The sequence below is a fragment of the Mustela erminea genome, chromosome 8 (genome assembly GCF_009829155.1).
Source record: "Mustela erminea isolate mMusErm1 chromosome 8, mMusErm1.Pri, whole genome shotgun sequence".
NCBI classification, from domain to species: Eukaryota; Metazoa; Chordata; class Mammalia; order Carnivora; family Mustelidae; genus Mustela; species Mustela erminea.
Genome location: NC_045621.1, coordinates 19,049,700 through 19,067,411, shown reverse-complemented (window position 1 = coordinate 19,067,411; position 17,712 = coordinate 19,049,700). Strand labels below are relative to the sequence as shown.

Here is a 17,712-nt window from a genome sequence, read left to right as displayed (position 1 = left end):
ATGGGAGAGGAGGACCGGTGAGGAGGGAGGCGTTCCGTGGAGGGCCCTGAGGAACAGCGTTCTAGGAGCTTCCTCCTGACCCAGCAGGTGACTGGAAGCCATAGAGGGTCACAGACAAGCAGTGAAGAGAAGCCCACCTGGCAAAAAGCCTGATGAGACTACGTAAGGAATTGCAGTATTGTTTTCTTTGGAGCACAGGACGACGTAACTAAGGCCAGGCTGCCAGTGGACGTTGCTGTACTTTTGGATCCGTTGAAGATCTCCCCTCCTATTCTAAAATGCCTCCTGACCTGAGTGCACCAGTGTATATTCCCTGGGCCAAACCCTCCATGAAGTGCAGATAATACAAATAAATTAATGAGATATATGTTACTATTTTAAATACATTTTGATTTTTTAAAGATTGTATTTATGTATGTATTTGAGAGAGAGCGCGCGCAGGAGAGAGAGTGAGCAGAGGGGAGCAGCAGGAGGAGAGGAGAAGCAGACTCCACACTGAGCAGGGAGTCCGACATGGGGCTCCATCCCAGGACCCTGGGATCACGACCTGAGCTGAAGGCAGACGCTTAACCCACTGAGCCACCCAGGTGCCCTTAAATAGACTTCAGTTAAAGCAAAATCTGCTTGCTCACAAGCAAAGTCCTGCAAGTTTAAAAAAAAAAAATTAAAAATCTTTTTATCATTAGAGAATTTATTTTTAAAATTTTTCCCCAAAATAAAAGCCTCCTATAATCCCACTACTTTACAAATTCTATAAAGAAAGAAGTGGAGGGGGTCCTTCTGATCCCACTCTTCACTGTTAACCCTCCTTTACACTTGGTGGGCACCATTCTTGAATTTTCTCCTTCTGTATATCCCACGAAACATTCTTTTTATTTATTTACTTATTTGCATGTACTTACTTATTTGAATGTAGAATCATACTGTACATATTGGTCTGCAACTTGCTTTTAACATACAAAATGATACAGACATAGATCTAGGTCAGCACCTTCTTCTGTTTAATGGATTACATTGTGTTCCATTATTTGAAGGTTCCCTAGATTATGTTAGCATTTACCCATTGGTGATTGGGCTTGTCCAATGCTCCTTTTACAAACAAGGCTGCAAAGAATATCATTGTCTGTATACCTTTATCTACACAAGCCATAAATTTTAGAGGATAGAGACCTAGAAGTGAGACTGCCCAATGATAACACAAGAGATTTTTAATTTTAATAGACTCTGCTCAATTGTTAGCCACCAAAGATCCTAACTTCTTTGAGTTAGTATCTTTATCATTTACCAGGCACCTACAATGAGCCTATCATGTGTAGCATTGAGGATGAAAAAACAACCGAAACAAATAAAAGGCATTGTCCCCCCCCCACCACGGAGCCCTACACAGAAATAAGATAAAATGCATACACTAAACAGTAAGCATATAGTCACTTTTTAAAGTCACGTGCTTTCTCAAGTACAAAATAATACATATGTAAACACTTCCATCAAGTACTTTCATTTAGTACTTTAAAGTCATCCCAAGATAAATTTCTGGGGGAAACAAATGGAGTAATATTGATTTACATATTTCTTATGATACCAAATGATTTAAATCATGAGATCAAATCATATGGTTCTCAGTATTTTGGATTTCCCAGACCAGTTTTCTTTAAACAGAGACCAACATAGGATTGCCTATCTTTATTTCACCAAGCAAGGACTTTTAAGATTAAAAAGAAAACAACAAAACTGTAAAACTAAGCACCATCTATTCATACATCATTTTGTAAAAGAAGAGACATTTTTAAAAGGACATTTTAACACCAAATACACAAGTTCCTAATAAAGTATGGCTCAGACCAAGGAAGAACACTTGGGAATTTGTTCTGATGGACAGTGTTTTCTTTTGGCAAAATCTGAGCAGAGTTTGAAGACGCTTATTTGAGGTTGCAGCTCAATGCCTTCAGGGACCAGAGAGATGATGTAAATGAGCAAACAACTTCTTTAAAGACCACAAAGAGTGATGAAAAGTATGGTGAGCTGCGGAAAGTGCAAACCAACCCACAGCATCCTGGAGAACATCTAAACATTGTGTCGGTCAAATAAAATACATCTTGGTTCCACAGCCTCGGGGCTGCCAGTTAATATTTCCATGCTCGTGTCAAAGCTGGGGAGAGTCACCACCAAGGACAGCACGGGAGTTTCCAGGTCACCCTCTCCCCCCATGAAATGACTTGCTCTCAGGTTAAGCCCACAGAACCCAGCCATGGAGCCTGGGAACAGGAGGTGACGAAACAATGCATTTAGCAATGACTACGGTGAAATTTTCTCTCCATCCTAATGGAAATGAGACTTAGAGTCATAAAATATTTTGAGTTCTAGAAGATAAGGAAAATGGTATTTCTTATATACTTCATTTTGGAGACCAGCATTTATAGCAGCTACAGAAATCTTTGACTCTGTATGCAACAAAACTCTAAACTGAATTCCTGCCTTTTGTCTTCACTTTTGTTTGAAAGCACCTGAATATTTAGGAGTGACAGTTTCCTTGCTGGACTAGAGCTCAGGATGAGGGTACCTCACACTTACTTCTTATTCTCCTTCCAAAGACGGTCCCCATCATGGGGCGCCTGGGTGGCTCAGTGGGTTAAAGCCTCTGCCTTCAGCTCAGGTCATGATCTCAGGGTCCTGGGACCGAGCCACACATCAGGCTCTCTGCTTGGCAGGGAGCCTGCTTCCCCCTCTCTCTCTGCCTGCCTCTCTGCCTACTTGTGGATCTCTGTCAAATAAATAAATAAAACCTTAAAAAAAAAATAAAAAAAAATAAAAGACGGTCCCCATCAGTCATTCCAGGCAACTCATATAGAACTCTGCTTTAGGATTCTCGAGTCTTAACTTCTGTTCACTTAGCACACTAAGTGCAACTTGGGGCTTTCGTTGAACACACACTTGTCAATGATGGAATTTTCCGTAAAGCTTTAAAATCAAGCCACACTTTGGCCCAAACCATTCAGTTTTTAGCTCGATGAAAACTGTGAGTTGTTTTTTGTTTGTTTCTTTTTTCTTTTCCCCAAGCTGAAATAAAGCCTTTTCTCTTTTTAGAACCCAGAGTCCCCAAGTTTTGGCTCTCCAGATGTATCCCAAATCTGTAATTGCACGTCAGCTGTGGTGGTGGTGGTATCCCCAGCCATCCCCACCCTGCTCCCCTAAATCTTCTCTGTGACTCTGCATTCACCTCTTTCTCATATTTTACTGTTTTTATCAATCAACACTCTCCCCACAGAAACAACTCTGAGCAAAATGACAATTCCAAAACTTATACTTTATTAATTATTATTTTTTAAATGGTTAATTAAAATGATGTAGGGTGTTTTTTTTTTTAATTCTTTTGATTTGGGCTGTTTACTTTCCACTCTGTAAACAGAAGTAATTTTGCAAACATGTGTCTATCTATAGAGGATAACAAGAACTGAAATCATCATATGTACGTAGTTGGTGTTTTATTTAAAAATACTAACTTACAAAGACTTATGACTCAAAGTCAAGACAAAGTATTTCCACAAGACAACACAGGACTGTGAATAATTCTTTGAACATGACCTAAAGGCATAGGTCATCTTCCACTCCAGTGCCCCTTCCAGTCCATCAAACTATTCTTTCCAGCCTAGTAAACACTTTCTAAAGTCTTCCTAGAGTCTCAGCTTCCAGATTTATTCCTTCCTCTCCACACACCATTTTAGCTCTAGCTCCTCTTTGTGTTCATGCAATGAATCTCTTTTGAGTCAAAAGCCTTGTGTACTCTTGTTCCCCAAAGGAAAAAGTAGTAGGAATCTAGATTCCTACTAAAAATGGGTTTCTCGGGAATTTGGTTTTATTTTATAATAACCTGAGAGGTAGGTAATCGATTTTTGTGTTTTAACTTTTTCTTATTTCTTCCAAATTAGAAATTTCCCTTTTAGTTTTTTCTGAGAAAAAAAAAAAAGAGTTCTTAAAACTCTTCTCCCTTTTGAATTACAATTAGCCAAGAAGAAACATCTAATCCTCTGTTTACTTCTATAGACTGTAACAAATTCAGTCTACTTCTAGGCTGTAACAAACTCAGACCAAATACTGAATATTCTTGCTTGCTGGGATTTTTTTGTTTGTTTGTTTGTTTGGTTGGTTGGTTGGTTTTTGTTTTTGTTTTTGTTTTTACCATACTGCAAGTCTGAAGTTCTGTGAATTCCCTTGGTAAAACATTCCAATTTCTTATACTCTTTAATAAGAAAATTCTCTTAAAGGACTAAGTTGAAATTATGAACATTCCATTAATGTCATTTTCTTCCTATTAACAATTAGTATTGAACATTGTGGCACACATGTTCCTTGACAGTTCTAATAGATTAATTTTATATTTACTATATATTTTTGCTTTTTTATTGCTCCCTCATTTACACGTTTTTGTTTTCCCCCAACCTATATACATAAAAGTGTAGACTATATATGAAATGGCTGAAGCTCTATTTCTACTATTAAATCAACCATGTTCCAAGTTACTTTTTTTTTTTTTCCACAAACTGTCTCAACAGCATCAGCCAGTGATAGCAACCTGAATATTCCAGAGAGAATGGGACCAAAACCCACAATGAGCCCCGTGGACTAGAACAGCAAAGAGAAAAAAGAGCACATGAAAATCCCCTCCTCACCCCGCGGGCCCCTTTTGTGTTGTTCCTGCCAACGCAGCAGCCCTCCTGCTATATAGACGCGCGCCAGGGCGGCCCATCACTGACATCCATCACCAGCCATGGGGAAGGTGAGCCCAGCGCAGCCGCAGGCCAGGAAGGGGCCCCGCACGCTGGGGTCTGGGGCCAGGCCTCTGAGCCTTTCCCTCCCTTGCCTTGCAGATCACTTTCTACGAGGACCGGGGCTTCCAGGGCCGCCACTACGAGTGCAGCAGTGACCACTCCAACCTGCAGCCCTACTTCAGCCGCTGCAACTCGGTGCGCGTGGACAGCGGCTGCTGGATGCTCTATGAGCAGCCCAACTACGCGGGCTGCCAGTACTTCCTGCGGCGCGGGGACTACCCCGACTACCAGCAGTGGATGGGCCTCAGCGACTCGGTCCGCTCCTGCCGCCTCATCCCGCACGTGAGTCCAGCTCCCTATCAGGACACAGAATGGAGAGTTTCAAGCAAAGCTTGAACATATGGAGTAGTGATCATTCTGAATAATTGAGGGTTTGGACACAAGACAAGCTATGGTAGATCAGTTCCATGTTGCTGGCCCCAAATAAAAGCAATTAATGGTACCCGGGGTACCTATTAATTCACAAAGATTTAGTGACAACGTGTTGGCTGCCATGGGCATGTACGACCTATAGTTCCTGTCTTGGAGTTGTAGAAAAACCACTAATATCCCATAGAAGAATAATTATGTGCGCGAATAGGGGGTAATTACAGAGCAGATAGGAGTTGAAAAGGAAACTTTTGCAGGGGTCCTTTTTTTTAAGACCTCTCTCTCTCTTTTGCTCCACTTGTATATTTTGGTTTACCCCACCTACACAAATGACAGGAATTTCTCTCAATGGACAGCAACACAGAGAAATTTTATGCACGTACCCACATACATTTCAAGTATGTGTTTTAAAATGCTAAGGTTTTTGAAAAATTAGGCCTGGATCTTACTGATTTTTCTTTCTCATTTTTCCTCATTCTATTCCTAAGTTATTAAATCAGAATCCGTTATTGTCTGGGAAACTTGGGACGTTTAACTTTGCTTTCCACAGAAACAGAAATATCCAAGTCCTTGGTGATTTTTCTAAGATTTACCTTAAACCAAAAGTAAGGCCATTCATTTCATGAACTCACTTTACTGTTCAAACACACATGCTTGAAAAATACAAGAGATAAAAATATCTCTTCCGGGGCACCTGGGTGGCTCAGTGGGTTAAAGCCTCTGCCTTCGACTCAGTTCATGATCTCAGGGTCCTGGGATTGAGTCCCGCATCGGGCTCTCTGCTCAGCAGGGAGCCTGCTTCCTCCTCTCTCTCTCTGCCTGCCTCTCTGCCTACTTGTGATCTGTCTCTGTCAAATAAATAAATAAAATATTTTTTTAAAAATCTCTTCAAATGGCAAAAACAGTAATACGCCGTTCAAGGTTTGAGTTTCTCTCTGGCATGGAATACTGAGCGTGGTTAGTATTTCATCCTGAGAAATATTTAAATATATATAAACAGTGAAATTTCCTTCTTAATTCTTTCTATCATACTTCACGGTCTTGAAAGGGTAGTGAATCTCCGCCTTTGAAAATGGGGAATATATAAATATTGAGAATTAGTTGAAGCTTACCCTGTATTTCAAAATAGCTTGAGCTGGACTGCATGAGTTTGTTGCAGCCGTGTCATGCCTTGCTTTCCTCCTCTTTCCATGTCTGGCTGGGCCAGGCTGGCTCTCACAGGATCAGACTCTATGAGAGGGAAGATTACAGAGGCCAGATGATGGAGTTCACGGAGGACTGCTCCTCTCTTCAGGACCGCTTCCGCTCCAATGAGATTTACTCCCTCAACGTGCTGGAGGGCTCCTGGGTCCTCTACGAGCTGCCCAACTACCGGGGGCGGCAGTACCTGCTGAGACCGGGGGACTACAGGCGCTACCACGACTGGGGGGCCCCGAGTGCCCGAGTGGGCTCATTGAGGAGAGTCATGGATTACTACTGAAATAAGTTCCTCATCATTTCTCAATCTGGAAACTAATAAAATATTTTCTGTGTGTTATTGGCATTGGTTTGCTTATGTTTTTCTTTTGTCCTCCTCTTACTATTTACACACACACACACACACACACAACACAAGTGGAAACCAAGATGTGTGATCCGATACAAATAAATAAAACACACCTCTCACAATAAAAACATGCCTTTGTATTAAGGAGAATGTTACGGTTTTAGAATGCTTTTTATACTTTGTATACTTTTATAATACATTATATCATTTGATTCTCTGGTCTTTAAACAAGTTGCTGCTTCAAACCAGATTATTAAAAATCCGTTTAGATTTTAGTTTTTCTCTGAAGAGGGAGGATCTGAAAAGCTAAGTTTCAGAGATAATGTGACCCACTTTTTAAACCAAGGATTCTGAAGCCAGGTACCATGATGGGCTTTAGAAAGTTTTCGAATCCCCTAAACTATATGTAAAGGTTGAGATCACAAATCTTTAGCAGACTCTCTTGATGCTGAGGCTGCCCCACAACACTCTCTGGACACGGAAACCTAACTGGAGGAATGCTGGTGGAGAGAAAGAGAAAAGATGGTTCTGGAAAAACATTTGCCTTCCGGATGGAAGGGAGTAGGTGCTCCTGGTGTCACAATTCCCTCCTCTTTCAGGCATTTTATACCCAAGCGATGGAAAGTGTGAGGGAAATACCACAGTTTCAGAAATGCTGGCCTTGATGGGGTCAAGCCCCTAAACCAATGTCTATCAGGACTCTCCAGAGAACAGAACCAATAGAATACATATAGATAATGTGAGGATATTTATTATAATTATTACCTCATCAACGGAGTCTGAGAAGTCCCATGACCTACAACCTAGAGATCCAAGAAAGTTGGTGGCATAATTCAGCCTGAGTCCAAAGACCTGAGAACAAGGAGCACTGGTGTCTGAGGGCAAGAGAAGATGGATGTTTCAGCTTAAGCAGAGAACAAATTTGTCCTTCTTCTACCTTTTTGTTCTAGTCAGGCCCGCAACAGATCAGATGGTGCATTCACTAGTAAGGGCAATGCCAGCAGTGTTTGACCTTCACGCTTTGTATAAAGGGAGTAAAATAACCCCAAATTCATTTATGCCACGGTAATTGGATATTCTGTTATTTGTAGTTCAAAACATGTTTCTAGCTAAAACAGAGTATATATGACTTTTTCTAAGGTGATTGTTGAGTACTGTATTTGAAGAAATTCTTAATGGAAAATGCAAAAAAAAAAAGAATCAGGAGAAAAAAGAGAGGAAAGGAAAGAGGAAGAGACCAAGGAAGTTAGACTTTACAGAACAATGAAGTCTTACGATTTTTAACATATTTTATACCTGGAGATCATCTATAAGTTAGATAACTCATTTTATGTTAGGTAAGCTGAAGTCCAATTCTAATGTCAAACAATTAATAATAGAAGTGGCATCAGAAGCTAGAACCACAGCTCAGAGATCACTGATTTTCCATTGTGGAATCAGGAAGATTCTTGTCAAATAACGACAGTACTAGCTTACTGATTCTTACCATGAGGCCACTGCAAACAACCAAGCAGGAAGCGAGTTAAATAAATAGGATAATGCAAAGCTGCCTTCTCTCTCTCTCTCTCTATATATATATGCACATCTCACACACACAGTTAAATACACTTACATAACCTTGTACTTACACATATAGTATGTGTGTGTGTAGGTATGTTAACACACTATACATAAAAGGCTATAGAGAGGTAGGGCAACGTATTCTCCTACACTGGTTCTTCTGCTTTCTGTTCTGTCTTGTGCTCTCATTGCTAGAATTTTAGAAAAGAAGAAGTTTGTGTATTTTCCAAGACTGATCTGATCAAGTCATTTCTCTGCTTTGAAACCTTTGATATTACTCTACTGTCCACAGGGAAAATTCCTCTTACAAGAACCTAGCCCCAGCCCATCCACTCCCTCTCCTATCACCTGATGCTCCTGACCCACCCGAGCCCTCCAAGCACATCAGCATCTTCACATCTCTTTGCCTTTGCTCACATCATTTCCGTGCCTGAATTAGTCTTCCCACCTCCCCCCAGGTGAGCAACTCATCCTCCAAACCTTAATCAAAATTCAGCCTCAACTCGGGGCACCCTGGTGGCTCAGTCAGTTAAGTGTCTACCTTCAGCTCGGGTCATGATCCCAGGGGCCTGGGATCAAGCCCCTCATTGGCTCCCTGCTCAGTGGGGAGCCCACTTCTCCCTCTTCCGCTGCTGCTCCCCCCTGCTGGTGCTCTCTCTCTTAAATAAATAAAATCTTAAACAAAAAGTTTCAACCTCATTCCTCAGCCAGAAATGAATCTGAATCACTTCAGAAACATTAGACTGGAAGTGGCAGAAGCCCCATATCAAATGGGCAAGCAATACAGAAATCTACTAGCTCATGTGACAGAAGTCCTGCGATGGCACAGGATTTAGGGCTGATTGATTCAGCAGCTCAGCAATGTCATCAGGGCCCCAGGTTTTGTCTGTCTCCCACCATATTTAGCATCTGTGTCCTGGAGCAGGCAGATATTCTTGGTGACCACAGGATAGCTTCTAGCTGCAACGGAGGCAGCATACAAAGAAGGTTGGGTAAAGATGAGCACCCGAAGATCTTTGCCTACAAACAACTGGGCCCAGAGCACAAATTCCCAGGATTAAAGAAGACCTTAAAATGTTATCAGGTTCTTGAGTGTAAGCTTTGGTGATACAAGGTAATCATAATGGAAAGACTAAAGGGAGAATGAGGGAGAAAGCCCCAGTAGGGAAAGGAACTAATAAAAAAATTTTTAAGACATTAATTATATTTAGTATTGTTTTATTTCCTATTATAAAGAGGACTGTAAGTACCTTAACATAAACTGTTTTAAATGCTGCTTAATTCCTTTCTAGTCCCTAGAATTCATCCCATTTTACTGTTTTCTTACAACTTGAGTAGAACTATTGAAATCAAGAAGTTAATATCAGGGACGCCTGGGTGGCTCAGTGGGTTAAGCTGCTGCCTTCGGCTCAGGTCATGATCTCAGGGTCCTGGGATCGAGTACCGCATCGGGCTCTCTGCTCAGCAGGGAGCCTGCTTCCCTCTCTCTCTCTCTGCCTGCCTCTCCATCTACTTGTGATTTCTCTCTGTCAAATAAATAAATAAAATCTTTTAAAAAAAAATTAAAAAAAAGAAGTTAATATCGATAAAATTAACATAGATGTATTCGTCTCTTTTTGCTCATGGAAAATGTTTTAAATTGTGGTAAAATACACATAACATAAAGTTTACCATTATACTCATCTTTAAGTATTCAAATTGGTAACATAAGACACATTCACAGCGATGTGCAACCATCAGCACAATCCATCTCCAGAACTTTGTCATCACCCAAACTGAACCTCTGCACTCACTCAAACCCTAAGTCCCCCATCCCAACCTCCCTATAGCCTCTGGTAACCCCCCATTCACCTCTCTGTCTCCACAAATCTGACTGCTGTATGTACGTCAAATAAATGTAATCATACACTGATCCTCCTGCCTGACTTATTTCACTTAGCATGGTGCTCTCAAGATCTGTCCATGTTGTGGCATTCATCAGAATTTCATTCCTTTTTAAGGCTGAATCATATTTCATTCTATGTATCTATCACGTGTTTTACATCCATTCATCCTTCCATGGCATTTGGGTTGCTTCTGTCTTTGGGCTTTTGTGAATAATGCTTTGAACATTGGTGTACCAATACCTTTCAGTTATACTGAGTATATACTTAGAAGGGAAATCGTGGATCATCTGGTAATTAGATGTTCTACTTTTTGAAGAAACTCTAAACAGTCTTCCACAGTGGCTGCAACATTTCACGTTCCCACCAGCAATGCACAACAGCTGTAATTTTTCCACATCCTCACTAACACTTGTTATTTTCTGTTTTATTTTTGTGTTTTATTATAGCAATCCTTACAGACTAAGAAGTAGCATCTCATTGTAATTTTGATAGCATTTCCCCAGTGATTAGTGATGTAGAGCATCTTTTTATGTGATCATTGCCTATTTGTATATCTTCCTTGGAAAAATGTTTATTCCTGTTCTTTTTTTTTTTTTAAAGATTTTATGTATTTATTTGAGAGAAATCACAAGTAGATGGAGAGGCAGGCAGAGAGAGAGAGAAGCAGGCTCCCTGCTGAGCAGAGAGCCCGATGTGGGACTCGATCCCAGGACCCTGAGACCATGACCTGAGCTGAAGGCAGCAGCTTAACCCACTGAGCTACCCAGGCGCCCCTATTCCTGTTCTTGTATTAAAAATTGGTGGTTTTGGGGTTTTGGTGGTGGTGGTTCAGGGGGAGGTAGTGATTTGTTTGTTTGTTTGTTTGTTTTGCTTTTTGCTTATTGTTGCTGAGTTGTAGGAGTTCTTTATATACTTTGGATACCAATGCCTTATCAAATATATATGATTTGCAAAAATTTTCTTGCATTCCAAGGCCTTTCACTCTGTTGATAGTCTGCCTTGTTGCACAGAAGTTTTTATGTTGATGAAGTCCAATTTACATATGCCTATGCTTTAGTGTCATATCCAAGAAATCATTGCCAAATTTAGTGTCATGAAACTTTTCCCCTGTGTTTTCTTCTAAGACTTTTATGGTTTTAGTTCTTTAGGTCTTTAATCCATTTTGAGTTAGTTTTTGTTTTTGGTGTAAGGTAGGAGTCCAACTTCATTTTTTGCATGTGGATATTCATTCTTCCCAGTATCATTTGTTAAAAAGACTCTCCTTTTCCCATTGAATGGTCTTGCCAATCTTGTCAAAAACCAGTTAACCATACATGTGAAGGCTTGTTTCTGGGTTTTCTGTTCTTTTCCATTGGTCACCACACTGTTTTGATCCGTGTGGCTTTGTGGTATGTTTTGAAATCAAAAAGTTCAAGTTCTCCAACTCTGTTCTTCTATTTCAAGATTACTTTGGGTATTTAGGGTCCCTTGAGACTCTGTGTGAATTTTAGGAGGGATTTTTTTTTATTCCTACATTAAACATTATTAGAATATTGATAGGGACTATACTGAATTTGTAGATCACTTTGGGTAGAACTGATATCTGAACAATACTGAGTCTTCCAATCCATAAACACAAGATGTATTTCCATTTATCTTTATCTTCTTTCCTTCACCAATACCTCTCAATGTATAATATACTTACTTAAAAAGAAATGACATATGGTGATTATTTTCCATATACTTCTATAAACTCTTTAAGAACATGATTTTTGGTAGCTGCCTAACTTCTCATCGAACAGATGTTCTATAGTTTACCTAATTAATGCCTCATTTCTGACATTTCACTTGTATTTTTTATATATTATAAACAATGGTCTGATAACATAACTGTACACAATATTTGCATGTACCTTTAACTATTTCCTTTGGACAAATTCTTAAGGAGGAAAGTATTAGATCAGAGAAGTGAAAATTAAGAGGGATGGGCAGATGAACAAAGGTATCTTTTTTTATTGTGGTAAAATACACATAACAGTAAATTTACCATTCTAACCATTTTCAACCACATAGTGCAATGGTGTTAACTATATACATATTGTTGTGCAAGGGATCTTTAGAACTCCTTTATTTTGCAGAACTAAGAGGAAGTTTTAAAATACATCAACAGTGCTTTTTTTTTAAAGATTTTATTTATTTATTTGACAGACAGAGATCATAAGTAGGCAGAGAGGCAGGCAGAGAGAGAGAGAAGGAAGCAGGCTCCCCGCTGAGCAGAGAGCCTGATGCGGGGCTCCATCCCAGGACCCTGAGATCATGACCTGAGCCGAACACAGAGGCTTTAACCCACTGAGCCACCCAGGTGCCCCAATAGTACTTTTTATAATACAGGACTATGGTTTCAAAATTTCCTCCATAGTTTCCTAATTTTCTGTAAATGTAAGAATTTTTAAAAGAAAGGATGTGAGTAAGGTTTATTAAGTTTGTATGCATCGAATGAAATTTGTTCAGGAAAGATGACTTTTTAGCATTGGATTTTGGTGGCAACAATCCAAACTGAAGAATGAAACAGAGTGTCTCAAGTTGTTTTAAGTTGAAGAACTGCTTCTTCTAAAGCACTGGTTTTCAACCAGTGTTGATTTTGCTCTCCCAAGGAACATTTCCAATGTCTGGAAACATGTTTGGTTTTAAAACTAGGAGACCAATGCTACTAATATCTTGTGGGTTGACACCAGGAGTGCTGCTAATCATTCTTAAATGCACAGAACAACCACCCCACAACAGAATTTTTTTTGGTCAAAACAGCATGAGGCTGAGAAACTCTGCTCTAATGAGAGCCAAGCATCAGGAGCTGCTGAGGGTGGAGGTCGGATCTTGTGGGAAGAAGGCAGACTCTAGCCCTGGAGTCAGAGCCTTAACTGCAGAGCAAGCAGGGCTTGCCCAGGGCTGGGAAACCGAGAGAAGGCAGAAGCTTTCTAAGACTGCAGGATATTAAATTTGTTGCATTTGCATGTTAACTTGTATTTATCAGTAGTAGAACTAATCTTAGCACCTAGTTTGCAAAATTATTAAATAGAAAGTTACCATGTGAGGGGCGGCTGGGTGGTTCAGTCAGTTGGGTGTCTGCCTTCTGCTTGGGTGGTGATCCCAGAGTCCCAGGATGGAGCCCAGCATCCAGCTTCCTGTTCAGTGAGGAGCCTGCTTCTCCCTCTCTCTCTCTCTGTCTTCTGCTCCCCTACTTGTGCTCACTCTCTCTGTCAAATAAATAAAATCTTTAAGAAAAGAAAGAAAGTTGCCTTGTGGGTCGGAACCACCAATGAGTCAACTCATGAATTCCATAAGTGAGGGTCTCTTAGCCTATGCCGTGAGAGGCACCCCAGCTGAGGTGCTGGAGATGTCCCCAGTCCAGCCCAGTCTCCAGGGGCAGAGTGGAGGCTGGTGCCTAAACCCGGCTTCCTCAGGGTCCAAGACCCCATTGCCCTTCCTCAAGTGTTAGCAGTCTCTGCTATGCTCACTTGTTAGCCTGCAAGGTCATGGAGAGGTTCTTCCTCTTAGAGGAACTATGGAGAAGACAGGTTCTTCCCCATGTTCCAGATTCTCACACCAAGAAAATGCTCTCTACTCAAAACGTCTCATGCTGGGGTCCATTCTGACCTCAGACTCAGTCACTACCCGACTCTGCTACTCAAAAGGAGATGATCTTGAAATTTAAAAAGATAACTGAAATATTTCATTGCAATTATTAACTCGATTAAGGGCTTTTGCTCAGTTCCAAATTCCTAAATAGGCTTCATTTAAAGGCCACAGAGGCACTAAGTGGCAGTTTTAACACGGGTCATCAATTCGAAAACACTGGAGAGTCTAAGAGAAAACATACAATAAGTCCCCCACCCCACCCCCGCCGTAATTATATAGAAAAGAGAGAGAGAAAATCCCCTCCTCACCCCGCGGGCCCCTTTTGTGTTGTTCCTGCCAACGCAGCAGCCCTCCTGCTATATAGACGCGCGCCAGGGCGGCCCATCACTGACCTCCATCACCAGCCATGGGGAAGGTGAGCCCAGCACAGCCGCAGGCCAGGAGGGGGCCCCGCACGCTGGGGTCTGGGGCCAGGCCTCTGAGCCTTTCCCTCCCTTGCCTTGCAGATCACTTTCTACGAGGACCGGTGTTTCCAGGGCCGCCACTATGAGTGCAGCAGTGACCACCCGAACCTGCAGCCCTACTTCAGCCGCTGCAACTCGGTGCGCGTGGACAGCGGCTGCTGGATGCTCTATGAGCAGCCCAACTACGCGGGCTGCCAGTACTTCCTGCGGCGCGGGGACTACCCCGACTACCAGCAGTGGATGGGCCTCAGCGACTCGGTCCGCTCCTGCCGCCTCATCCCGCACGTGAGTGCAGCCCCCCAGGCCCTGCTGGGTCCTCCCGCCACATGAGCGCTCCAGACCCGGCTTTCAGACTACCGGGCGGCAGCCTTCTGTTGCTGCTCTATGTTCTCCTTTCCTTTCTGAATATCTCCAAGGTTTTCTTCCACTGAAAATGTGGTGCAGTGCTTTTAATTTAAAGGTTTATTTTGCTTTGCTAAAATTAAACTCACCTCTACTGGGAAAATTCACGGTGTCCATGGCTCTGGTGACAAATAAAGCAACATGTTGAAACTGGTTCATCAGGTGTCCTGGGGCTAGTTCCTCGGGCTACTTCTCTCTCTTCATCTGTAAAAGGGGGCCAATAAAAGTAGCTAAATCTTAGGGTTGGAATAAGGCTGAAAGCAGAGTACCTAGTACATGGCAAGCCACCACTTCCCCTAAATATTAACTATTATTATTATATATGTTATATATTATTATTATGAACATCAAGTCCCGCTTTTCAGTCAGTCAAAACAAATAACCAACGAGCTGATTTCGGCAGCTCCTGCAAAACCCACTATTCCCCAAACCAAGCCCCTGCGGCCTGAAATCTCACAGTTGGGGATTCTCTAATCTATGACACAGTCCTGTGGAAATGTGCCGCTTTTGCAAAGTGTGAAACCCACTCAGACTGACTCAAACCCACGCCTTGATGGACCCAGAGGAGCAGGAAGAACCTGAAAGTCCGGGTTTCTCCTTTCCCGTCTGGACTTTTCTAATTATAGACTGAACGGTCCTGTCATTGGCTTCTTGTAAAAGAAGAAAAGACTTGCATGGTTGCGCCACATGCACCAGGCTGCCGTGAAGACCAAATTAACTGATGTATGTGTGGGTCCTTTCCCAACCGCGGGAGATTCCTTATTAGCCATCTTTCATCCTGCGGACGATCGCTCGTGAGAACTTCTCCTAAAGAGCGTTCCGGGGTGGGAGCAGGAAGACACTGAGACGATCGGCACCTTCTGGAAGGGACATAAAAGTAGAGCAAGTGCTCAAGGAAAAATAGGCAGGATTTTCTCCAGACAAAAAACCTAACTTTCCATTTTTCTAAAGGTTTTATGCTCCCTTGGTCCTGGGCAGGTCTCCTTCATGATCTTTGGCCCCCATGTTGGTTCATTACATAAGCAGACTTGCAGAAGCGTGTATTAGAACTGACAAATAAATCTCATCCTTGTGATGGCTCTTGACTTTCAGGATCATAGAGAAGCAGGGCTTAAAGCAGATGGAAGGGACTAAGGAGCTGTTGGGGCTGAAATGCCACAGCCCATCTGTGCCTTGCTTTGGGGAAAGCAATTGGATTTCCTTTCTCCCTCCCCTCTTCTAGTACTATCAAGATTCAAAATAATGCCTTTTGCTAGGGATATGTTTGTCTTTCTATTTTAATATACAATTATTTTTATATCATCCAAGAAGAACCCCAGACCACCAAAAGTCTATGAAGGATAGAGCAAAACAATTATATACAAATTGTTACTTAAGAATGGTAGTAAATGGATCCAATATGTATGCTTCATAAAGGTTGTGCTCCGCCCCCCAAAAAAACCCTAGGAAGCATCATTCACATATTCATCCCTATCATGGTCTGTGTGAATGGTGAGGGTTTTTGTTTTTTGTTTTGGGGGGTTTTTTTTGTTTTGTTTTGTTTTGTTTTGTTTTAAGTTTTGCAGTATTCAACCTATCCAACTGTACACAGCAGCCCTGTTATTGGTAGTCTCCTTCTTTTATTTGGCCACCTTTGATACAGAAAAGACAAAGAGATGCCCATTCCCCTTGTGGGGTGTGTGACTGGTTGCAAAGGGCTAGGTTTTCTGACTTGTCCTCATCTGCTCATTACCAAACCCACAGACCAGCTCCCACAGGATCAGGATCTACGAGCGAGAGGACTACAGGGGCCAGATGGTAGAGATCACGGAGGACTGCCCCTCGCTTCATGACCGCTTCCACTTCAGTGAGATCCACTCCTTCCACGTGCTGGAGGGCTGCTGGGTCCTCTACGAGCTGCCCAACTACCGGGGACGGCAGTACCTGCTGAGACCGGGGGACTACAGGCGCTACCACGACTGGGGGGCCACGAGTGCCCGAGTGGGCTCACTGCGGAGAGCCATGGATTACTATTGAAGTATTTGTACTCTACGCTACTCTCCATCTGGAACCTAATAAAATATTTCCTGTGTGTTTCATGCAGTCATGGGGTCTCCTTTTCCTTTCAGCCTCCTTGGAAGGGCTCAGCAGAAAGCAGCTATTTTCTTGCACATATCAGTGGAAAGGGTGGTATGGGGTAGCAGTTGGGAGCACAGCCTCTGGAGCCCAAAGTCCTGATCCAAATCCTTACTAGCTATAGGAGATGGGGCAAGTTCCTTAGCACTCTTGTTTTGCCTTGGTTTTTACCTTGCAAAGATTGGGGTATTAACATTCTGCGTCTCATAAGATTGTGATGTAGATTACATGAGTTTTTAGTTTTAAATTTTTAATTTTCTTACAAGGGTGCCAGACACAAAGTAGGTGCTATATAACAAGCATTTATAACACAAGTGCTCCTTGGTTATTATGGAGTATTTGGACCTTATAAACGAGTGTTTTTCAAACTATCAATAATGGTCAAGAATCACCTGCTTCAGAATCACCTGGGACAATTGTTAAAATGCTGATTCCTAGACCTCGCCCTCAGCGGCTTTTGACGCAAATGGCATTTGAGAACCAGGGTTCTAAATCTAGTTTTTTTGTCCTACAGAATTACATCCCAAAATGTTCAGCACCTCCATTTTAAACACTATGCTCTGTACTGGGAAATAAGAATGAGTAGAACAGTCTAGAGGGAAAATAGAACTTCCAACAGAATTTTCAAGGTAATTATGCCTGTGCATAGTTTGCTGAAAGGGCTGCAGTGGCCCTGAGGAAGAAGCCCAAGATGCTTGTCAGCGTGTTCTAAGATGCTGCCACGGTGACTTCACCCATCCTTACAAGGACTTTGAACATTCCTGTTACCACAGTAAGAATTATGAACATATGTCATGTGTCAGAGGTACTGGCTGGGGGAACCTGGGGGGCTCAGTCAGTTGGGCACCTGCCTTTGGCTTAGGTCATGACCTTGGGGTCCTAGGATCCAGCCTGGCCTTAGGCTCCCTGCTCAGTAGGGAGTCTGCTTC

The 17,712-nt window shown here is 42.1% G+C and overlaps 2 protein-coding genes across 2 annotated transcripts; both read left to right on the top strand.

Annotated features, from left to right (window-relative positions):
* The first annotated feature begins 4,765 nt into the window (after positions 1-4,765).
* Positions 4,766-6,732, top strand: LOC116596923 (gamma-crystallin D). The gene is made up of 3 exons (XM_032354122.1): positions 4,766-4,774; positions 4,866-5,108; positions 6,403-6,732. The coding sequence occupies exons 1-3, from the start codon at positions 4,766-4,768 to the stop codon at positions 6,673-6,675; spliced, it is 525 nt and encodes a 174-aa protein (XP_032210013.1). The 3' UTR covers positions 6,676-6,732.
* Positions 6,733-14,167: 7,435 nt separating this feature from the next.
* Positions 14,168-16,743, top strand: LOC116596922 (gamma-crystallin F-like). Its single transcript, XM_032354121.1, has 3 exons — positions 14,168-14,217; positions 14,309-14,551; positions 16,412-16,743. The coding sequence occupies exons 1-3, from the start codon at positions 14,209-14,211 to the stop codon at positions 16,682-16,684; spliced, it is 525 nt and encodes a 174-aa protein (XP_032210012.1). The 5' UTR covers positions 14,168-14,208; the 3' UTR covers positions 16,685-16,743.
* Positions 16,744-17,712: the final 969 nt, after the last annotated feature.

Bases quoted from the DNA above. Each gene is read 5' to 3' on its own strand.
- LOC116596923 (XM_032354122.1), top strand. The intron at 5,109-6,402 runs GTGAGTCCAGCT...TGGCTGGGCCAG, and splicing joins CCTGCCGCCTCATCCCGCAC to GCTGGCTCTCACAGGATCAG.
- LOC116596922 (XM_032354121.1), top strand. The intron at 14,552-16,411 runs GTGAGTGCAGCC...CCAAACCCACAG, and splicing joins CCTGCCGCCTCATCCCGCAC to ACCAGCTCCCACAGGATCAG.